The following is a 25,191-nucleotide window of genomic DNA, read 5'->3' on the forward strand; positions in this document are numbered from 1 at the left end:
TAAAACCTTTTGTTTACACAACTAGTACCTGATAAAACCTTTTGTTTACACAACTAGTACCTGATAAAACCTTTTGTTTACACAACTAGTACCTGATATAACCTTTTGTTTACACAACTAGTACCTGATAAAACCTTTTGTTTACACAACTAGTACCTGATAAACCTTTTGTTTACACAACTAGTACCTAATAAACCTTTTGTTTACACAACTAGTACCTAATAAACCTTTTGTTTACACAACTAGTACCTGATATAACCTTTTGTTTACACAACTAGTACCTGATAAAATCTTTTGTTTACACAACTAGTACCTGATAAAACCTTTTGTTTACACAACTAGTACCTGATAAAACCTTTTGTTTACACAACTAGTACCTGATAAAACCTTTTGTTTACACAACTAGTACCTGATAAACCTTTTGTTTACACAACTAGTACCTGATAAACCTTTTGTTTACACAACTAGTACCTAATAAACCTTTTGTTTACACAACTAGTACCTAATAAACCTTTTGTTTACACAACTAGTACCTAATAAACCTTTTGTTTACACAACTAGTACCTGATAAAACCTTTTGTTTACACAACTAGTACCTGATAAAATCTTTTGTTTACACAACTAGTACCTGATAAAACCTTTTGTTTGCACAACTAGTACCTGATAAAACCTTTTGTTTACACAACTAGTACCTGATAAAACCTTTTGTTTACACAACTAGTACCTGATAAAACCTTTTGTTTACACAACTAGTACCTGATAAAACCTTTTGTTTACACAACTAGTACCTGATAAAACCTTTTGTTTACACAACTAGTACCTGATAAACCCTTTTGTTTACACAACTACTACCTGATAAAACCTTTTGTTTACACAACTAGTACCTGATAAAACCTTTTGTTTACACAACTAGTACCTGATAAACCCTTTTGTTTACACAACTAGTACCTGATAAAACCTTTTGTTTACACAACTAGTACCTGATAAAACCTTTTGTTTACACAACTAGTACCCGATAAAACCTTTTGTTTACACAACTAGTACCTGATAAAACCTTTTGTTTACACAACTAGTACCTGATAAAACCTTTTGTTTACACAACTAGTACCTGATAAAACCTTTTGTTTACACAACTAGTACCTGATAAAACCTTTTGTTTACACAACTAGTACCTAATAAAACCTTTTGTTTACACAACTAGTACCTGATAAAACCTTTTGTTTACACAACTAGTACCTAATAAAACCTTTTGTTTACACAACTAGTACCTAATAAACCTTTTGTTTACACAACTAGTACCTAATAAACCTTTTGTTTACACAACTAGTACCTAATAAACCTTTTGTTTACACAACTAGTACCTAATAAACCTTTTGTTTACACAACTAGTACCTAATAAACCTTTTGTTTACACAACTAGTACCTGATAAAACCTTTTGTTTACACAACTAGTACCTGATAAACCTTTTGTTTACACAACTAGTACCTGATAAACCTTTTGTTTACACAACTAGTACCTGATAAACCTTTTGTTTACACAACTAGTACCTGATAAACCTTTTGTTTACACAACTAGTACCTAATAAACCTTTTGTTTACACAACTAGTACCTAATAAACCTTTTGTTTACACAACTAGTACCTAATAAACCTTTTGTTTACACAACTAGTACCTGATATAACCTTTTGTTTACACAACTAGTACCTGATAAAACCTTTTGTTTACACAACTAGTACCTGATAAAACCTTTTGTTTACACAACTAGTACCTGATAAAACCTTTTGTTTACACAACTAGTACCTGATAAAACCTTTTGTTTACACAACTAGTACCTGATAAAACCTTTTGTTTACACAACTAGTACCTGATAAAACCTTTTGTTTACACAACTAGTACCTGATAAAACCTTTTGTTTACACAACTAGTACCTGATAAAACCTTTTGTTTACACAACTAGTACCTGATAAAACCTTTTGTTTACACAACTAGTACCTGATAAAACCTTTTGTTTACACAACTAGTACCTGATAAAACCTTTTGTTTACACAACTAGTACCTGATAAAACCTTTTGTTTACACAACTAGTACCTAATAAACCTTTTGTTTACACAACTAGTACCTAATAAACCTTTTGTTTACACAACTAGTACCTAATAAACCTTTTGTTTACACAACTAGTACCTAATAAACCTTTTGTTTACACAACTAGTACCTAATAAACCTTTTGTTTACACAACTAGTACCTGATAAAACCTTTTGTTTACACAACTAGTACCTGATAAAACCTTTTGTTTACACAACTAGTACCTGATAAAACCTTTTGTTTACACAACTAGTACCTGATAAAACCTTTTGTTTACACAACTAGTACCTAATAAAACCTTTTGTTTACACAACTAGTACCTGATAAAACCTTTTGTTTACACAACTAGTACCTGATAAAACCTTTTGTTTACACAACTAGTACCTGATAAAACCTTTTGTTTACACAACTAGTACCTGATAAAATCTTTTGTTTACACAACTAGTACTGATAAAACCTTTTGTTTACACAACTAGTACCTAATAAACCCTTTTGTTTACACAACTAGTACCTGATAAAACCTTTTGTTTACACAACTAGTACCTAATAAACCTTTTGTTTACACAACTAGAACCTGATAAAACCTTTTGTTTACACAACTAGTACCTAATAAAACCTTTTGTTTACACAACTAGTACCTAATAAAACCTTTTGTTTACACAACTAGTACCTAATAAAACCTTTTGTTTACACAACTAGTACCTAATAAAACCTTTTGTTTACACAACTAGTACCTGATAAAACCTTTTGTTTACACAACTAGTACCTAATAAAACCTTTTGTTTACACAACTAGTACCTAATAAAACCTTTTGTTTACACAACTAGTACCTAATAAAACCTTGTGTTTACACAACTAGTACCTGATAAAACCTTTTGTTTACACAACTAGAACCTGATAAAACCTTGTTTACACAACTAGTACCTAATAAAACCTTTTGTTTACACAACTAGTACCTAATAAACCCTTTTGTTTACACAACTAGTACCTGATAAAACCTTTTGTTTACACAACTAGTACCTAATAAAACCTTTTGTTTACACAACTAGTACCTAATAAAACCTTTTGTTTACACAACTAGTACCTAATAAAACCTTTTGTTTACACAACTAGTACCTGATAAAACCTTTTGTTTACACAACTAGTACCTGATAAAACCTTTTGTTTACACAACTAGTACCTGATAAAACCGTTTGTTTACACAACTAGTACCTGATAAAATCTTTTGTTTACACAACTAGTACCTGATAAAATCTTTTGTTTACACAACTAGTACCTGATAAAATCTTTTGTTTACACAACTAGTACCTGATAAAATCTTTTGTTTACACAACTAGTACCTGATAAAACCTTTTGTTTGCACAACTAGTACCTGATAAAACCTTTTGTTTGCACAACTAGTACCTGATAAAACCTTTTGTTTACACAACTAGTACCTGATAAAACCTTTTGTTTACACAACTAGTACCTGATAAAACCTTTTGTTTACACAACTAGTACCTAATAAACCTTTTGTTTACACAACTAGTACCTAATAAACCTTTTGTTTACACAACTAGTACCTGATAAAACCTTTTGTTTGCACAACTAGTACCTGATAAAACCTTTTGTTTGCACAACTAGTACCTGATAAAATCTTTTGTTTGCACAACTAGTACCTGATAAAATCTTTTGTTTACACAACTAGTACTGATAAACCCTTTTGTTTACACAACTAGTACCTAATAAACCCTTTTGTTTACACAACTAGTACCTAATAAACCTTTTGTTTACACAACTAGTACCTAATAAACCCTTTTGTTTACACAACTAGTACCTAATAAACCCTTTTGTTTACACAACTAGTACCTAATAAACCCTTTTGTTTACACAACTAGTACCTAATAAACCCTTTTGTTTACACAACTAGTACCTAATAAACCCTTTTGTTTACACTAGTACCTGATAAAACCTTTTGTTTACACAACTAGTACCTGATAAAACCTTTTGTTTACACAACTAGTACCTGATAAAACCTTTTGTTTACACAACTAGTACCTGATAAAACCTTTTGTTTACACAACTAGTACCTGATAAAACCTTTTGTTTACACAACTAGTACCTGATAAAACCTTTTGTTTACACAACTAGTACCTAATAAACCTTTTGTTTACACAACTAGTACCTAATAAACCTTTTGTTTACACAACTAGTACCTGATAAAACCTTTTGTTTGCACAACTAGTACCTGATAAAACCTTTTGTTTGCACAACTAGTACCTGATAAAATCTTTTGTTTGCACAACTAGTACCTGATAAAATCTTTTGTTTACACAACTAGTACTGATAAACCCTTTTGTTTACACAACTAGTACTGATAAACCCTTTTGTTTACACAACTAGTACCTAATAAACCTTTTGTTTACACAACTAGTACCTAATAAACCCTTTTGTTTACACAACTAGTACCTAATAAACCCTTTTGTTTACACAACTAGTACCTAATAAACCCTTTTGTTTACACAACTAGTACCTAATAAACCCTTTTGTTTACACAACTAGTACCTAATAAACCCTTTTGTTTACACAACTAGTACCTAATAAACCCTTTTGTTTACACTAGTACCTGATAAAACCTTTTGTTTACACAACTAGTACCTGATAAAACCTTTTGTTTACACAACTAGTACCTGATAAAACCTTTTGTTTACACAACTAGTACCTGATAAAACCTTTTGTTTACACAACTAGTACCTGATAAAACCTTTTGTTTACACAACTAGTACCTAATAAACCCTTTTGTTTACACAACTAGTACCTAATAAACCCTTTTGTTTACACAACTAGTACCTAATAAAACCTTTTGTTTACACAACTAGTACCTGATAAAACCTTTTGTTTACACAACTAGTACCTAATAAAACCTTTTGTTTACACAACTAGTACCTAATAAACCTTTTGTTTACACAACTAGTACCTAATAAAACCTTTTGTTTACACAACTAGTACCTAATAAAACCTTTTGTTTACACAACTAGTACCTAATAAACCCTTTTGTTTACACAACTAGTACCTAATAAACCCTTTTTTTACACAACTAGTACCTAATAAACCCTTTTGTTTACACAACTAGTACCTAATAAACCCTTTTGTTTACACAACTAGAACCTAATAAACCCTTTTGTTTACACAACTAGTACCTAATAAACCCTTTTGTTTACACAACTAGTACCTAATAAACCTTTTGTTTACACAACTAGTACCTAATAAAACCTTTTGTTTACACAACTAGTACCTAATAAAACCTTTTGTTTACACAACTAGTACCTAATAAACCCTTTTGTTTACACAACTAGTACCTGATAAACCCTTTTGTTTACACAACTAGTACCTAATAAAACCTTTTGTTTACACAACTAGTACCTAATAAAACCTTTTGTTTACACAACTAGTACCTAATAAAACCTTTTGTTTACACAACTAGTACCTGATAAAACCAAAGAAAGTGTCTCCTTCACGCCTACAGCTGACTGTATAGTAGAGCATCACCAGTTATCTGAATAAGACTCGCTGTTCTACCCTCTCACTGTCTTATTGGGCGACTCCTTCAGGACAGGCGATGGTTGACCAGAGTTGATGGTTTATCCTTTGTGATACATGTGGCACGGGTGAGGTGGAGCTCACTCATCAAAAATCTAAAACAAACACCTGGGGTCCACTGGACCTTATTAGTAACGCACATGTTCCCTCTGATCACCAAGTACACCAATTACTTTATTCTTTACTCTCATTTCCAAAAGCATTATTGTGCAGCTGAAGATGAGCGTTTTGCCTCCAGGTGATTCTTCTCCACACAAACGGCTACTGGACATCCAGATGTAGGGAGCAAAAGGAGGAAACCACATGGAGCTGAGCTCCATCAGCAGCCAATCATACCTTGTTGAAGTGGAATAGCTCCTGTTTGAGGCGTTCCCTTTGGGACTCATGGGCGTGTCTTCTGAACCTCTTCATTGTGTCTTAGCACCAGTGTGGAGCCTGCAGGCCCACCGTTACACACTGCAGGAGAAACACAGGAGATAGAAGAGGACCTTCAAACCCTGAAGCTTCCAGAAAAGCACAACAAGCTGCTTTGGTAAGTTCACTTGGTTGTTTAACTGTATTAGTGGACTGTACCCCCAGCCACCCAAAAATTGAGATCCCCTGCTAGGAGAAGTGAACGGTCCAAGTATTCGGAGAGTACAAAGAAAACATTATGAAAGAACGAGTGGTCGTCAATATTTGGAACATATATGCTGACAACACATAAGCTTTGGTTCTGAATAAACCGCAGGTGTCAACGTCCCCGTCAGAAAAACCGCGGGCGTCAACGTCCCCGTCAGAAAAACCGCGGGCGTCAACGTCCCCGTCAGAAAAACCGCGGGTGTCAACGTCCCCGTCAGAAAAACCGCGGGTGTCAACGTCCCCGTCAGAAAAACCGCGGGCGTCAACGTCCCCGTCAGAAAAACGTCCCCGTCAGAAAAACCGCGGGCGTCAACGTCCCCGTCAGAAAAACCGCGGGTGTCAACGTCCCCGTCAGAAAAACCGCGGGCGTCAACGTCCCCGTCAGAAAAACCGCGGGTGTCAACGTCCCCGTCAGAAAAACCGCGGGTGTCAACGTCCCCGTCAGAAAAACCGCGGGCGTCAACGTCCCCGTCAGAAAAACCGCGGGTGTCAACGTCCCCGTCAGAAAAACCGCGGGTGTCAACGTCCCCGTCAGAAAAACCGCGGGCGTCAACGTCCCCGTCAGAAAAACCGCGGGCGTCAACGTCCCCGTCAGAAAAACGTCCCCGTCAGAAAAACCGCGGGCGTCAACGTCCCCGTCAGAAAAACGTCCCAGTCAGAAAAACCGCGGGCGTCAACGTCCCCGTCAGAAAAACGTCCCCGTCAGAAAAACCGCGGGCGTCAACGTCCCTGTCAGAAAAACGTCCCCGTCAGAAAAACCGCGGGCGTCAACGTCCTCCTCAGAAAAAGTGTAGGTGTTAAAACACGGGTGTGACGCTCATGTCCACTACAAAGGAGTTTGCCCCAAGCCAGGCAGCAAATAAGCAGCTGTCCATTTCAAAGAGCTCAGAGACCATGGCTAAAGCAGTGGGCAGCAGACCTGCTGGAAGTGTGACCTCACACACACAACCACACGTGTTTTTTTGTACGTAGCTTTTTCTAAAACTCTAAAACTGAAAATGTTCTATCTTTGTGAAAGTACACGGACACAAACATGTCTGAAGATTTTCATTGTTATTGTGTTGTCATTACATGCTCTACTAGTGATGTCATTGTGTTTGAGTCATAAGTAGTACTTTTGGTTTTAGAGACTAACAGATTTTTTTACGCTAGTTCAATAAAAGCTGCAACCTCTGTAGCACCAGTGCTATTAGCCAGAACATTAATGTACAACCCGGCCCGGATTCTGCTCATGGTCTCACGTTAGTCAGAAAAACATGACTGTAGCCGGTTTCAGCCTGGTCCCAGCGCCGCTCACAGCTACAGGTTTTCCCACGATGTCAGATTGTTGGGTTTAGAGACAGCTCAGCTCTTTACTGATAAGACTGGAACTCCATTTACATTTGATCCTAACTTAAAACCCCTTTGTGTGTCTTTTACACACTCTTTGCTCATAAAGTGCTGTTTGTTATCCGTCGCCTCACAGTTCACTGGTGTCAGCGGAGAGAAAACAAACCTGGGCAGGATCAACCCGAGCCCAGGAGAAGGTGGTTGAACCTGCAAAACTTCTGCATGGCTCCATTGCATCAACGACAGTTACCATTCTGCTAGGGAGCAAGTGAGGGGCCAGGAAATAGCTGACATTCACAACATTTCACAGTACAAACATTTTTATGTCCTCAGTCAGACCTGCTTTACATACGCCGTCTCAGAACTGGACCATCAAAGCCAACCTTCATGCCTTTGTGCTTTTATTTTGAAAGGGTGACAAAGTGAGAATTAAACTAGTGAGCAGAACCATACAAAATGTGAGAACACAAAGATCAACACGCCTGGCTTCCGTATGCATCGAGTGTAATCTGATTACACCTGACAAAGGCAGGAGGAGCAGAGCCAGCTGACAACGTGAACTTGTGAAGTGGAGCAAGGCTGCAGAGATGCTTCCTTCTGCAACAGCACTGAGATCTTGTCTAGGGTGTGGCTGCCAGGACACGGTATCTCCCGCCGCCTCCTTCCTGTAATCAGAGCCAGGAGCAGACACAAGAGCCTCACTGACGGTAGCTCCACGACCATTATTTACCCACTGGTGAATTAAAGATCAACCACGTCACTAAAGCCTAGTTTGATGGAAAAGTCCCAGAATTCCCATCATGAACCAGGTCTGGTTCCCGGAGCAGGCTGGCTCCTGCTCCATGGATTCTCTGGCTGTGGAACAGCAGCATCAGCACTGATTTTAAGGGTTAAAACATTTGTCAGATTAAACTGGATTATTGAGTTTCAGCAGGCTATGGGTGAAAAGGGGTGGAGCTTAGAGGACTGAGATCCAGGCTGGAACAAGAAGTTTTAATAGTTCATCTTTTATCTCATCCAGTCAGAGCCTTCCTGTGTCCCACAGAGGAGCGCTGAAGCCCACCCAGCGGCGTCTTCTCCTGCCCAGTGGGACACATGGACTTCTTATCCACTCTTCCCAAGTTCAGAACAGGATGAAAATATGCTTTATGGTCCCACAGTGGGAACGTGTAAAGTCAAATAAAGTCCACCTGAATCGATGTGGTTCTGAAACGTTCCTTACAACTGTTGGTGGATGGTGGGTCTACGGGTGTCTGCAGCAGGACTAAGTGACCGTTGTGTTGTTGCTGTTATTAGGAACACTTAGGTGCCCAAGTTAAAACATGGGGTTATTTTTAGAAGGATTCTTCAGCATTTTGATGAACCACCATTTCATCATGACTCGTCACACTCTGACTGGGAGGAAATAGCTTTGATTCCAGATGTTGAATTAGCGTGAACATATTTTAGGGACGGTTTTCTGCTCGTAGTGAATAAGCATGCTCCGGTAGGAAGACTCAGGATAAAAGGCAACGGACAACAGCTGGTCTAGAACGCAGTAATCTTTGCCCAGGAGGACATTTTTAGTAATCGGATTACTGAACACCCTTGTTGTTTGTACTTTTGTTTTACTTCCCCATTAGTTTTCCTCGTATTAGTTTTGTTTGTTAGTATTCCTGACCTGTGATTTAAGTTACTTTAGTAAATAAACCTGTTCGTCATTTTAACTTTTAAATCTTGCGTTATTGTCCACAAGCCAACACCACACGCACATGAGTGACCAAACCAAAGCAGCGGGGAGGAAAACTTGGTCTACAGCAGGACTGCACAATATAAGGAAAACCTGCGATATGCGATAACAGTGATTCATATTGCAATGACAATATTATGTGTGATGAATAAAAACTTCACTCAGGAACAAAAATAACCAAAAACAAAGACATTTTTTTAAATGACCAAAAAAATCATAAAAATGAGAAAAGCAAAAGATGTGAGGGAAGGGAAAAGAAAACGAACAAGAAAAGACAATCAGTGGATCCTGGGAAAAGCAGAATAGGCAGAAAGAGCGGGACTAAGCTAACTCAGGTGTTTGCTAACCATCAACATTAGGTAGAGTAGATAGAGTAGATGTTGTGAGATCCCCCTGAATCAGTCCATTGACCGAAACAGTTTGGATTAGGGATTCACTGGCAGTGCACGGGCCGGCGCATGCCACTCAAGAACTCCCCTCCGATTGTTGGGTCGTATCAATGAAGAGCAAAAGAACAGAGTAGAGAAGAATAAAAGAACAGAGTAAGGAAAAAACGAGAAAAAGAACAGAATAGAGGAAAAGAAGAAAGGAAAAGGGTGGGGGGGGGGGGGGGGTTGGTAGAAACCAGGTAACAGAGGTGGCGCCGTGGTATTACGTTCAACCACAACTGAGCCGGACTAGGCTAAACCTGGCTCCCCCAATCCCTCCTCCTAAGTGTAGGAGAGGGAATGGGAGAGTAAAAGAGGTGAGACAAGGAACGGGGGAGGGGCTCTAGCCTATGAGAACCCACCCAATTGGCCGAATGGGTGAAGAGCTCTATTTGATGTGTTAAAAAACATCATGCTTCCATTTGCTTGACAGAAGGCATTCTGAGTAGGAAACATCTGAGCTGACCATTCATTACGATATTTATCTGCTCTTTGCAATATGCATATTGCACATGCTGATATCGCGATAACGATATATTTGCGATATATTGTGCAGCCCTAGTCTGGAATTACCTCTCAGGCAGCCTGCCCTCCCAAGCTCTGCATGTCACCACAACACAGCCCACCACATCACAATAAAAGCAGTGTTATACAAGATGGAAGGCCCGTAGTGATTATTCTCTTAATTTATTACATTTTTGGGGTATTTGAGATTTTCTGGTTTTTATTAATTGTGCAGCAGAAAAATAATTGTTAGATTAATCGTCTAACTAGTCATTAGAGTCATTCGATAAAATAATCGCCCGAATAACCGTTTTAAATATAACCGTTTACCCCAGCACTACTTCCTACATAAGCTCCCTACTCTAAATGAAAACGGCTGCTCGCTACCCTCTTCGCCTGCTTGCTGGCCCATTTGAACGCGATGAACTGGGAAAGAGCTTTAGCCCACTCAGCACCGGCAGCTTGGAATGAGCTGCAGGCTAAATAGAAGACGACGGATGTACTTCGCCGAGTGTTTTTAAGAGTTCTTGAAAACAATTCATTGACATGCAACAGTTTTACTTAGATTGTTTTAAGGTTTTAAATCTACTCGTTTCTTTGTTGTTGTTGTTGTTGTTTTAGATATTTTACTTTAGCTATTTTTATTATATTTTTAGTTTTTTATACGGGTCTTAATTGAGTAAACTTTGTTTCCGTGTATTTATGGGATGTCTGCTGCAGGACTCCCTTGAAAAGAGGTTTTAAATCTCAATGGGTTTTTTCTTGGGGAAATAAAGGTTAAAAACAACCATCTCCACAATCACAGACCAGCACCTAAAGTTTAGATTCAATTCAAGTTTATTTATAAAGCGCCAAATCACGACAAGAGTCGTCTCAAGGCGCTTCACATAATAATCATTCCAATTCAGGTCAGTTCATTAAGCCAATCAGAAATAATGTTTCCTATATAAGGAACCCAGCAAATTGCTGTATAGTCACTGACTAGTGTCAGTGTCTATAAAGCAATCCTCATACTAAGCAAGCATGCAGCGACAGTGGAGAGGAAAACTCCCTTTTAAACAGGAAGAAACCTCCAGAGAATCCTGGCTCAGTATGAGCAGCCATCCTCCACGACTCACTGGGGCTTAGGTTCCCTCCTGCAACTCCTTTGGACCCGTCTGTGTCCACCAAGGAGTATAGGTTTTTCTACACAGCGCCTGAAGATGAAGATCACGAGACGCTTCACCAGAACAACGCAAATAAAACGATTAAAAAGGAGAACACGAAAAAGGAAAATCACAGGAACTCAAAAGTACAGATCTGACAGCTTCAGTAGCATGGAGAGAGTCTAGTGAGGAAGAGAACGCATGAACAGGTGAGTTTAAAGGAGACCACTGAGTCCACTGATCTAAGGCTCAGGGGGAGAGAGGTCCAGGGTCTGGGGGCCACAGCAGCAGATGATCTGTCACCTTTGGTCCTTAGCCTGGTGCTGCACAACCAGTAGGCTGTGATCACTGGACCTCAGGGACCTGCTGGGGGTGTAGGGACTAAGAAGATCACCAATGTAAGATGGTGCTTGTCCATGTAAGGCCCTATAGACCAGAACCAGGATCTTGAAATGAACCCTGAAGTTGACTGGCAGCCAGTGAAGCTGGAGGAGAAGCGGGGTGATGTGGGTGTGTTTGGAGGACTTGGTCAGAAGCCGAGCACAGGCGTTCTGAACCACCTGTAGACGGTTCAGGGAGGTTCTGCTCAGACACGTGAAAAGAGTGTTACAGTAGTCTAAGCGTGAGGAGATGAAGGTGTGGAGAACTGTCTCAAGTTCAGAGCGGGACAGAATGGGACTCAGCTTAGCAACGTTCCTGAGATGGAAGAAGGAAGAGCCAACAAGAGAACTGACATGAGAATCCAGGGTGAGAGCTGGGTCAAAGGTCACGCCAAGATTCCTGACCGCTCCTCACCGCCCAAGCGGTAAAAACGTGCGTGCTCTTTACGAGCTCGCTCCCGCAGCGCTCTGGTTTTGGTTTAATATGAGCCACAGATCTAAGTTGTGTTTATTTTAGGGCTGGGACTTGATAAAAAAAATTAATCTAATTAATTACAGGCTTTGTAATTAATTACTCTAAATTAATCGCATTTTAATCGTTCAGGAAAATGCGCTCTCAAATTAAAGCTTTTAATTAAAATTATGAGACAGAGAATCAAACATTAGACATGGTTATTACTGTAAACTAAAAATGTCACTGTGTGATATGAAATAAGACAAATCAACTAAAATGTATAATTACTAATAGAAAACACCTGCAAAGGGTTCCTGAGCCTTTAAATAGTCTCTCTGTCTAGTTGAATGACTGAAATAAATTTGACTTTGCACCAGATTCTAATTTTTCCAGTTTCACTTGTTTGTATAATTGGGAGTTTTTATTAGCATTTCTACTCATAATGTAGTAAAAACACATAAATGAATAATAATCCTTCAAAATGACAGTAGAACAGGCACAAATATGATCTAGGACTTAAATGTACTAACTTTTAACACCAGAGCAGGCGTGGCATATTCTGAGAATGATCAGGAACACTAACTGGTTCCAGTTGGATGACTGGAGGATGATGGGAAGATTAAAGATCATGGCGAGGAAATAATAATCTGACGAACAGGTGAGCGGACCTTCCTTACATGGGAAGTCCTGATGTCACGTTAAGAAGGGGATGCTGCAGACCCGCAGATTCACGTCTGCAGCAGCGAATCTGGTGTGATCTCCAGCCTGATCACCACTTCCTCGTTCCTCGCTGCCCCTGAAACATCCGCCCCTTAGCTGATGACAGCTTCAACACACCTGCTGCTTAATGATAGTAATGCATGTGATGTTTAGACAGAGACTCGTCTCAGAAACGTATAACTCCCCGACAGAATTGTTTAGAAAATCATCAGAAAAGTTTCAGAGTGTTTCTGTTTTAACTTAAACTTCTGTTTTCAACTTTAAGACACGTTGTCTGTGATTGTTTACAGAGTAGTGAGAACACGGAGCGTTCTCCCAGCGGCAGCCAGGTGCCTCTCGTTTGTCTGACTACTTTCATAAACTACTGTTAGGGCACAGAATTATTCTGTCTGGTGCTTTCAGCGCTGCACACATGTTACGTAAATGTTAAAAATATAGCTTACCGCAACTTCTGTAAAGTTCCCGGTGCCACCGGGCCGCCGCAGCAGAGACGATCTCTGAAAAATGTCCGCGACACGGACTCAGTTGTTGTCTGGAAGTTTTTTTTTTCAAGTTAAGAAAAGAGGCGGACGTGTTTCCTAAATCCTGCATCAGTCCAAGCAAGGCAACTTCTTTCTGTTTTTATTACGTTTTAGGAGCCATCAGCACTGTGCATTGTTGTGTGCGTCAGTGATATTCTGTCTACGAGGAAGTCGTGCAATGACAAAGGTTCCGCCGTGCTTGAAATGCAAGCTGCAATTAAATGCGTTAATTTTTTTTAACGCGTTATTTTTTTCTAATTAATTAATCGTAATTAACGCGTTAAAGTCCCGGCCCTAGTTTATTTATGAAAACTGTAGAATCGAGTCGCACTAATGAGCTGCATGAGCCCGCTCTGGTGTCACAATGAGAGGTTCAGTCATGACCCTCTGTAGATCACCTGCTGCTGATGAGAGGAGTTCTCCTGTCAGGAACCGGTGAGCTGCTGCCAACCCTAACCCAACCAGCTGCTGTTCCAAGAAACACGCTCTAGCCAGACTGTAGTGGCCTGTTATTTATAGTTTTATAATTAATATTAAGTGAACACACTAAACCCACAGCTGATGGAAAAATCTGATTAAACAAGCCAGAATATTTTCTCCCACCGCTCAGCTCTGTTAGAAATAAGCAGACGTCTGCTTCAGCTGGACAACATCCAGTATAGGGAGCCCAAGTCTCCTCCCTTCCCGGTCGGCTCAAGGGTCAACAAAACAAAAAAATGAACGCAAGCCAACGGGCCTAAAAATACCGTTTTCTAATCCACGTGCCTTACACCCTGGACACACGTGTTGTACTGCTACTTAAATGAAAAATAATGATGGTGTTTCGACCACGCCAGTCACAGACTTTGAGATTGATCAGCTTGTAAAAGTTTGTAATTAGCATGACTAGACACTCGAAATCAGCGCGTCGCATATGTGACATCACCACATGAGCTCCTCCCCCCTAGCGTAGCTGCTACTCACCACATGACCAGATTTATGGTGGTTCTTTCCTCCTGTGGGAAGTTTAATGAACTTCCAGACCTTTTCCCTCATTTTTCTCCAGGTCTGGTTCAATGACGCGCATTTGTAATCCTGGACTTATTTTCACACAACACCTAAAATATCGTTCCCCCCGTTCGACAGTAAGCGTCTTCCTGGTATCAAAATGCATCTTTAAAATTCGCAGACATCATGTGTGGAATCCATGGATAGTCTGGGGAGGTATACTGGTTCATACTACAAACCGGTGTTTATTTTGGTTATGATATGAATTTTTCACATACCGCTACACCGGTGAATGGCCTAAACAACGTCTAGAACGTTCGTAGCAGGAAACTGTTTCAGCTGGGACTCATTTCACTGCTACACACAAACACCACAGCGTGGTGAAACCAAGAACGGCGGCTGGCGGGAGCTGTCACGGTGACACTAAAACTTTGAACGCAGAAGAACTTATTCCAAAAAGAGGAGCCACGTCTACTGTTTGGAGGTATTTCGGGTTTAAAAGTTCGGACGTGGAGCAAACAACTATTATAAGCAAATGCTGTCGAGCAACGGTGGTAGCCGGCGGGGGTAATATCAGCAACTTGCTTCATCACCTCAGCCGAAAACACGTCTTGGAATACCAAGCATGTCTCGAGCTTTGATCCGCACCCTCCACCTCCAAGGCTAACACGGCCAGTAGCAGTCAGAGTCAGGCGTCCATTAAAGACGCGTTCGCTAAAGGGACTGTATTTAAAAAAAAGCAAGCGGTGGGTCGAGATAACCAACGCAATAACATTGGATGTTAAATCATAAAGATGCTTAACTGCACAGATTATATGCAAAATGTGTTCAATAAAAATAGTTTATTTTGACTGCAATATTTTAACTTCCTAGTTGTTATTTCTTAACTGGTTTCTTTTGACAAGGGTACTTCGAGGGGGTTTCTGCGTTTACCTACCTGCACATGAAGGTAAAACGGGCTATTTAAGGCCAATCTAGTGCAGTAGTTATTTTCTTATATAAAAATAATCTGGGTAATCACGGCCTTGTGAAAAATACCGTCAAATACCGCAAAACCGATATAATTTTAAAAAATGCCGTGATATGACATTTTTGCCATACCGCCCAGGCCTATCCATGGCACAAAGCAAGCGGAGTTAGAAAATAGCGTTTTTAGCCCCGTTGGTTTGCATTCATTCATTGTTCTTCTGGGGACCCGTGGTCTGGAAGTAGGTGGGCGTGGCTCCCTATAAAAGGTGTTTACACTGATCATTTAATGAAGAAACAATATTAATCAGTTTTAACTTTAATATCCAGGGATTTTCCTGCGTTTAGATTTGGTGGCGGCCGCCTCCAGCTAATTTTGTGCCGCCCCAGCCTGTTTTCACTCTGCCCCCAGCTATATGGATGTTATTTTCACTGCAGTTGCAGCGTTGCGCCACTACAGGGCGCTGTATCAGCAGCGGTGCACCGAAAAGCGCTAAAACCGCTGCAGCAAAAGATCACAAGTTGCTTTTCTCGCTAGTTGGTACATTTCTGTGGTTGGTGCTATTGTAGGCTGTCCATATGTCCTCTTTCCCCCGGACATGTCCACTTTTCACCCTCTGTCCTCCTACATGGATCAAAATGTCCAGTTTTTCATCCAGGAGCAGGGATCGAGTTATGGGGGCTAGAGATCTGTCAGGGAAAGATCCAGTTTCTGCCTATATTGCAGTATTTATGGACTCTCAGCGTAGCGGGGTTCTGTTGAGCGGAGGACGCAGAGCGCTGATCGTTGGTGCGCCCGCTGCATCCGGCGTACGATACATTCTCAAGGTGTCACTACAAAACCTTATTATTAACACATGATCGTTCATATCTGTTTACATCCTCTGGTACTCTGTCTTTTAATCGTTCCTGACGCGCTCCGCTCATCGTGTGCTGCGGTGATGTCACCTCACTGACGCAGCATCGAAACGCGCTCTCCGCTCTGCGGTCAGGAGATCCCTTTGGTCTGCTCAGAAGTAACTGATGAGGTGAAAAAGTAAGAATCCAGGCAGCAGATTTTCTGGAGAGTTTAGAGGAGATGCAGGAAGATGAGAGACAGACAGGACAGGAAATAGTTCAATAAAAACAAGAAAACAAAGTAAAATGTAGGTAGATTTATCTCCACTACACGTTTTTACCAGTATAAAACAATAAGTTACACACATGTCATATTTATACATCTGATACCATTCAGATCACCTTCAACACTCAGTCACACACCCAGGGCCGTACCAAGGCATTCTGGGGGCCAAGGCAAAACGGACCACCCCCCTAACCCGTACATAACAGACATGCCACCGTTACATTGTTAGCAGCAGAAATTAAATGTTATTAGCATTTCCAACACAAATGCATGTTAATGAAATGCATTATATGTTACTGCATATATTTATGTGTTGTTGTGACTAAGATGAGTTATTAATACAAACCTAACATGTTACTGAAATGTAGGTCACATATTAAAAATGGTTTTAAACTATAAATATCAGATGGAAAAAGGGAACTAAACACCAATCTAATGCTTATTATTAGGGCTGTAGCGAAGCCTCAATGACGTCGACGGCTCGATTCTAAAAATTTGTCGACGTCAGATCCGGAAGTCGACGCCCCGCGCCCACTTGTTGCATCCCCAGGAGTTTGTAAATAGAGGAGGAATCTGCCTGTTTTTCCTCTAGTTCGCCCTCTTCTCCGCCTTCACTAACATCTCCGCCAAATACCGAAGACCCGGATCAACGTCCGTCCGCTACTAGATTCCTTTCCTGTTTTGCCCGCCTTCGTCTCCCGGCAACGGACAACAACTTCCGGGGTCAGACGCGCTGCTCCGTCTCTACCGCAGATGTAGAAAATCACCGGGAGCGTTTCTCCCTTCATAAAGGAGCTTCTTTCAGACATGAGGAGAGCTGTTTTGGTGGTAGCAGTCTCTCCTCCGTGCTGGTCTGTTTGCTGCTGGGTGTTTTTGGTTTATTTAAACTTGGTAACTTGAACTTAACGTTGGTAAAGCTACTGTTAGCATCTTCGCTAACAGCTTCTTGCGTTGGGATAAGCTGTTACGTTTTGGTTTAGAGTTCATCTTTTTTGTGGTGTAGATCTCCCTTTTATTACATTTAGAGTGTTGTGGGTTTTCGGTTTAGTGTAAAATATCACCTTGAGTTTGGTTTAACCGCCCAGTTTAGAGTTTGGACCTTTGGAGATTCTTATTTTGGTCCAGAACTCAGTAATCTTTGCCCAGTGGGACATCCCTAGTTATTTGTACTTTTGTTTTAATTCCCCACAGGCAGAATTAGTTTATTATTCCCAACCTGTGGATGGAAAGGTTTATGATTTTTTGTAGTTGTAAAAAAAACCTGATCATCATTTTAACTTTTAAATCCCGTTATTGTCCCTTCCTTTTTGCACACGAGCCAAACTCCCCAGGAAGGGTCGTAACACCACTCGCCTCACGCACATAAGTGACCCAAACAAAGCAGCATGGAGACACTCCGTCTCCAACCACCTCTCAGGCAGCAGCCTGCACTCCCAAGTTCTACAGTCACCAGAACATAACCAACCAACACAATAAAAGCAGTGTTATACAAAATGGAAGGCCTGTATGTTTATTCTCTTACAGTAACAATTAATCAATTTTTTGGAGGAATTTATTAGAGATTTTTTGGTTTTTATTAATTGTGCAATAGAAAAATAATCATTAGATTAATTGTCTAAATAGTCATTAGAATTGTCGACTATTCGATAAAATAATCGTCAGAATAATCGTTTTAAAAATAATCGTTTACCCCCAGCCCTACTTATTATTGAGCCTTTCATCATATTTGGCTTTTAAATAAGTGAGGCAGTTGAATGCAGAGTGCATGTGCTGGTGCTGGTGCACGGTCAGGATGGTACCCCCTCTGCCTCAGTGTGAGCCAGGAGAAACCCTGATATTGATTTTATGTCATTTCTAAGGTCTGGATGTGTGAACATGACTGAATGTTCTGACTGGTGTAAATAATACAGGATATTATTAACAACAGGTCTGGATGTGGTTTGGTCTGAGGTCTAAAACTCTGCCCTGGGCCTGAAGCCCTGCAGATACATTTCTATAAACAACAACAACAACAAATAAACAACAGCAGCTGGATTCGACTTTGCTGCTCAAGTTGAGTCACGTAGTTTAACAGTTCTGCACACTCACACGTTCACCAGCAGCTCTGCCAGCTGATTGGTTCTTTAGTAACTAGTGACATCATACAGGTGTGGTACTGAGCAGCATGGATGCATCAGAGGATTTCTCTGTAGTCGGTGTTCATGATGGATTAGAGACAGGACAGGATGTGTACTCCATCACATACAATATTATAGTACCATCAACATGTACAGATACTTTATCGTACTTTCTCACCAGCCTGTAACTCTACTTTTATCTCTAAATACACCACGCTGAATAGAAAATGTCTAACATTTTCTATTGGGGGGCCTGTCCCCGGACCCCCCTGGAGTGGTTTAATACTCATCGTTTTCATGTCTGCTCTTTGGTGCTGGGGCACACCTCGTGGTGGAATAAGATCTAGATTAGTCAGACAGATGGACAGCTCAAAGAAATCTCAACACCCACACTTTAAAAAAAGCTTGCTACGCCCCTGCGCGCATGCATTCTCCCCTCCACCACCCCCCTGCTCTGGGCTCGCCCTCTTCTCCGCCTTCACTAACATCTCCGCCAAATACCGAAGACCCGGAACAACGTCCGTCCACTACTAGATTCCTTTCCTGTTTTGCCCGCCTTCGTCTCCCGGCAACGGACAACAACTTCCGGGGTCAGATGCGCTGCTCCGTCTCAATCGCAGATGTAGAAAACCACCGGGAGAGTTTCTCCCTTCATAAAGGAGCTTCTTTCAGACATTGGGAGAGCTTTTTTGGTGGTAGCAGTCTCTCCTCCGTGCTGGTCTGTTTGCTGCTGGGTGTTTTTGGTTTACAGTAAATCCTCTAATATTGGCCTGTATTCAATTAACGGCCGGGTCTCATATTTTGGCCGGAGTCGGCGGAGGTGAATAATGGCCGTTTTTTTATTGTGGCCGGGTGGAATGTGGTAACAAGCAAGTACGGGGGCGGTTGTGTCATCGTCTCACTTTTGATTTGCCAGTGATAGACCTCGAGGGTAACTTTAACCGTGCGGAGACGAAGAGGAGGCGAAAATTTGATATCAAGTTCAAAGAGAACGTGCTGATTATGCTGCAGAACACTCTGGGGAGCAGCAGCAGGGGTTGTATGAACTAGTCACTAGTCGACTTCACCGCTCTATAGTGACTTGTTATGCCTGTCATCGACTAGTCGCTGTCACGTGATAATGACCGGCAAGATGCAGTCCTCGGAAAAGACAGCAGCCTGCTGTCAGCAGGTGACAAGCTCCTGTGCTCGGGGGGGGGGGGGGGGGGGGCGGGGGGGGGGGGGCGGGGGGGCAACGCGCTGTGCCAGAGCGTCGGTACTGGCACGCGATCGTTCATTTCCTTTAATGTTTTCTGTCTTTTATTTGCGCCTGATGCATTTCGCTGTGGAGCGGGGCGCATCACCTTGTCATCCGGTGACGCACCGATCACTGATGCGGCCGCCAAGCAGCGAGCGCTCCGCTGTTTTAGCGGTCGGTAGATCTTTTAGAACTGCAGTTCAAAGGTAACTCATGAGGTGAATATATATGAACCCAGGTAGCAGTTTTTCTTTAGGACTGAGAGGAGATGCAGGAAGATAATAAACAGACAGGACAGAAAAATAGTCAAATAAAAACAAGTTAGTTTTTGTACCTGCTGGTTGCAACAAACAGACACCATTGAAGGTAATCAGAAGTCAAATACAGGCCCGGGCCTGTAGGATTTACGGTACTTATTTTGGTCCAGAACTCCGTAATCTTTGCCCAGTGGGACATCCCTACTTATTTGTACTTTTGTTTTAATTCCCCACAGGCAGAATTAGTTTTATTATTCCCAACCTGTGGATGGAAAGATTTTTTTTTTGTTGTAGTTGTAAATAAACCTGATCATCATTTTAACTTTTAAATCCCGTTATTGTCCCTTCCTTTTTGCACACGAGCCAAACTCCCCAGGAAGAGTCGTAACACCACTCGCCTCCCGCACATAAGTGACCCAAACAAAGCAGCATGGAGACACTCCGTCTCCAACCACCTCTCAGGCAGCAGCCTGCACTCCCAAGTTCTACAGTCACCAGAACATAACCAACCAACACAATAAAAGCAGTGTTGTACAAAATGGAAGGCCTGTAGTGTTTATTCTCTTACAGTAAGAATTTATCAATTTTTTTGATGAATTTGAGGTTTTCGTCTAAATAGTCATTAGAATAGTCGACTATTCGATAAAATAATCGTCAGAATAATTGTTTTAAAAATAATTGTTTACCCCAGCCCTACTAAAGAAGCTACATCATTGTGTAGCATGAAACAAAATCATGGACTAAATGATTAAATTTCATGTCATAGTTGATGGCTCAGTCACACGGACAGACTGTACTGCTATAAGAGCAGAGAACAGCTGCTACGAGTCTGAGCATCAACGTTGGGACAAAAACATAACTGGACACCACTCTACCGCACCGCGGGAGTCCTAGATGAAAATACAGGCATGTTTGTGTGTGATACACAGGTCACACGTGTAGTCCTAGTACCTAACCTTCACCAGTGACGAGGAGCACGTCACCAACCTCGTTCCACCCCAACACGAAGCCTCCTGTAGCCACTGCTCTAGGGTCCTGCCTACAGCGCGCCAATATCCAGAGAAAACTAGGACGGTCGTCAGTGAAGGGCTCCACACCTGTTTCAGGATGACATCATCACAATGCAGAGAGGTTCATCTCAACCAGCCTTGTTTTTACAACACAGAAGAGATCTCAGCGGTGCAGGTCCAAGTGGTCCATCCTCCGTCCCTCACCTCACCTGCCTGATGATCGGCCTGGATGTATTTGTCTACGACATGAAGAAGCTGCTGCAGCATTATTGTTCTGACTCCTGTTTCTGTTCATCTGCAGGTGTGACACAGGTAAGGTCTCTTCAGCTGGCCTCCATGACAGTTGCAGGTGGAACCACTCCGACAACAGGCTTTTGTTCGGCTGGGCAGGTGGAACTGGAAGGATGCGCGCGCACACACACACACACCTGAGGACTCGGGAGGCTTCTTCCTGGTTCACACCCTCCTCCCAAACAGCCTCTCCAGCTTGCAACCAGACCTGCTGGAGGGGAGGGGAGACACACCTAGCAGGAGCCAGACGTTTCCGTAATGACGCAACCCTAGCTGTTGTTCACCTGGACATGCCGTCTGGGTTCCAGGTGGTCAGCATGAAGTTAACCAGGTACGAGCCTGAGGACAGGAGACTAGATCTCCCATCCAGGTCTCCATTTCACATCTACCCCATCCAGCATCGAGTCGGTTCCAGGTGAGGTATGACGGTCAGAGCCGAGAGGACCAACTGAAGACAAACCACAGCTGGATACCTAAACAGCTGACAGAGAACAGCTGGCGAGCTTCCCTAATGACCCACAAGCAAACACCTGTGGTCACCTGCTCGCTGAAGCGCGCAGGCCTCCTCCCAGTAACCTTACCCAACCCACCTGGATCACAACGGAGGGTCAAGCCGCGAGACGAGAGTCCACGTCCGGCAGGCTCCCAGGCTGTCCCGCCGCCTCTCTGTCCTCTGATGAAGTTACGGGGACACGCGTCCGGTTGTCCCAGGAACCGAGCGCCGGTCTCCGGGCCTGGAACCCTGCGCTACTTAAGTAGTTTCTGCCGAAATCTGCGGCGCGGAGGCTCCGTGGCCGTTTCCGGCTCAGCTAAACTTCACTAGCTCCGCCCCCACGGTGCGTTCACGGAACCTCGGAAGGAGACACTTCTGCTTTTATAACGAATTTAAGCTTTTTTTTTAAATTATTATTATTATTCCAAGTTCCAACTGATGTATGTTACAGGTTTACAACAGTTTCAACACACACACACACACACACACACACACACACACACACACACACACACACACACACACTGGAACATAACAATGGAGTAAAACGTTTGCAAACTTAAACAGCAGCTCTAACATATTTCTATATCTAAGTGCAGGTTCTGGTAATAAACGGTGACAGAGAGAAAGAAAAGAAAAGAAAAGGAAAAGCATGTTAAACCCATGGGTAAATGATACATTTAGCAAATTGTTATACAACCAATTGCCTTCTTGGCTTTGCATATTGTAACACAGTCCATAAGGGATGCAAGTTCATTCAGAAAAATAATAAAGATGGGGTTAATAGCGCCACATTTGCATTTGTGTATAAAAAACTGTACAACTGTAGTAGAAATTGTATTCTCTAAACAATTACATGATACACTGACTTCCTGACTGACAGGAAGCTGCAGGTCAGGCTGGAGAAGAAAGTCTCTGACCTGCAGACCATCAGCGCCGGTTCTCCTCAGGGCTGTGTTCTCTCCCCTCTGATCTTCTCCCTGTACTCCAACAGCTGCTCCTCCAACCACGAGTCTGTCGAGCTTATCAAGTTAACAGCCGACACCACCGTCATCGGACCGCGGTGAAGTTAGCTCGAAGTTGGACGTTGGATATTCGACAGACATTGGTACAGCATTGGTCCCAGGACTCGCTATAGGGAACGGTGGCTCGCTTAGGGACTATCAACAAAATTGTTGTCCTTTGTAAACGAGTAAAAAAAAACTTCCAGAATAATTTCCGAAGTGACTCAAAATTACTTCTGACTTGTGTTACTAAACTACATTTACAAGACAACAGTTTTAACACATTTCACACAATCTGATCTTTTTATTAGGATTTTATTCCAAAATTAAGGGATTTTTTCAATAGCTCCTAGGTAAATCAGTCTAAATACACAAAACCATTTCTCAATTGTGTTACTAAGCCACACCAATGAGACACAACAGTTTATAACAACTTTCATGCAATCTGATCTTTTTCATTAGGATTTTTATTCAAAATTACGGGATTTTTTTCAATAGCTCCTAGGTAAAGTAGTCAAAATACCAAAAACCATTTGTCAATTGTGTTACTAAGCTAGATCAATGAAACACAGCAGTTTTTAACACCTTTAATATGATCTGATCTTTTTTATTAGTTTTAGCAAAAATTAAGAGATTATTTTCAATAGCTCCTAGGTGAATTAATCAAATACCCAAACCATTTCCATATGTTGTTACTAAGCTAAATCAATGAGACACAGCAGTTTTTATCACATTTCATACAATCCAATATTTGTTATTAATTGTTTTATAAAAGATTAAGGGATTCTTTTCAATGGCTCCTAGGTAAATCAGTCAAAAAACCAAAACCATTTCTCAATTATGTTAATAAGCAACACCAATGAGACACAGCAGTTTATAACAACTTTCAGACAATCTGATACTTTCATTAGGATTTTTATACAAAATTACGGGGTTTTTTTTTCAATAGCTCCTAGGTAAATTAGTCAAAATACCCAAAATTATTTCTCAATGATACTAAGCTAGATCAATGAGACACAGCAGTTTTTATCACATTTCATACAATCCAATATTTTTTATTAAAAATTTTATAAAAAATTAAGGGATTTTTTTCAATAGCTTCTAGGTAAGTTAGTCAAAAAACCCAAAACCATTTCTCAGTTATGTTACTAAGTTACAACAATGAGACACAGCCGTTTTTATCAAATTTCACAAGATTCAACATATTTTATTAGGATTTTCATCAAAAGTTTGTCATGAGCCGGGGTGAGTACTCTTCACGCTATTCAGCATCTCTGAGTGTTCTGATTGCAGGAGAGGGAGCGACAGCTGAACCTCATCAGTGTTATCAGCGGGTCGGCTTTAAAAGGAGGATGGTGATCATGATTCGACGCCGGATGATTACTACTGACTGGTTGCTTCTTTCTCTGGATCCTCTGCCGTCTCTGTAAAGGACTTCTCTTTGGTTCGCTTCCTGGATCACAATTCACTCAGCCGTCCTGCTCTCCACCTCGCTCACGCTCCCTCTCCGGTTCAACTTCTTCATCTCCTCTCGTCATTACTCATCCTCCTGGACCGTAGTCATTGCTCTGGATATCACCCCGGCTCACTCCCCCTCCATTTCCCTCCTGAACTTCCGCATCGTAAGTCCCATCTCCAAGCAATTCCCTCTGAACCACAATTCCCAATACTCACCTCTGTTTTCCTCTAGACGCCGCTTCCTGTTTGCTTACCCATCCGCTGGACCTCCAGTGCGCCCTTAGTTTCTCCTTTATAAAATAAATATTGTTGTTTTTTTTTCTTTATCTAAGTCTCCATCTCTGATTCTGCATGTCTTGGGTTAGACATCTACCTCAGAACATGACAAAGTTAAGTGATTTCTCTCAATAGCTCCTAGGTTAATTGATGTTACTACTCAAAACCATTTCTCAATTATGTTAATAAGCCACACCAATGAGACACAGCAGTTTACAACAACTTTCATACAATCTGATCTTTTTCATTAGGATTTTATACAAAATTATGGGATTTTTTTTCAATAGCTCCTAGGGAAATTAGTCAAAATACCCAAAATCATTTCTCAATGATGTTACTAAACTAGAACGATGAGACACAGCAGTTTTTTTCACATTTCATACAATCCAATATTTTTTATTTAAATTTTTATAAAAAATTAAGGGATTTTTTTTCATTAGCTCCTACGTAAATCAGTCAAAAAACCCAAAACCATTTCT

General features: G+C 41.3%; 1 protein-coding gene across 4 annotated transcripts in view; it reads right to left on the reverse strand.

The window, feature by feature from the left end:
- The window catches only part of llgl2 (LLGL scribble cell polarity complex component 2), a 69,193-nt gene extending 46,982 nt beyond the window's left edge, over positions 1-22,211 (reverse strand). For 2 of the 4 annotated variants that reach the window (XM_054736375.2, XM_054736372.2), the window contains exons 1-2: positions 22,072-22,211; positions 5,999-6,118 (exon numbers count right to left, since the gene is read on the reverse strand). In XM_054736375.2, the coding sequence (XP_054592350.1) occupies positions 5,999-6,073 (75 nt within the window). In that variant the 5' untranslated portion in view covers positions 6,074-6,118; positions 22,072-22,211. Of the gene's footprint in view, positions 1-5,998; positions 6,119-21,167; positions 21,246-21,277; positions 21,375-22,071 lie in introns of those variants that run through there. The other 2 variants (XM_054736373.2, XM_054736374.2) reach the window with 2 other exon arrangements.
- Positions 22,212-25,191: the final 2,980 nt, after the last annotated feature.

Source organism: Nothobranchius furzeri, chromosome 16 (assembly GCF_043380555.1).
Source record: "Nothobranchius furzeri strain GRZ-AD chromosome 16, NfurGRZ-RIMD1, whole genome shotgun sequence".
Lineage (NCBI taxonomy): Eukaryota > Metazoa > Chordata > Actinopteri > Cyprinodontiformes > Nothobranchiidae > Nothobranchius > Nothobranchius furzeri.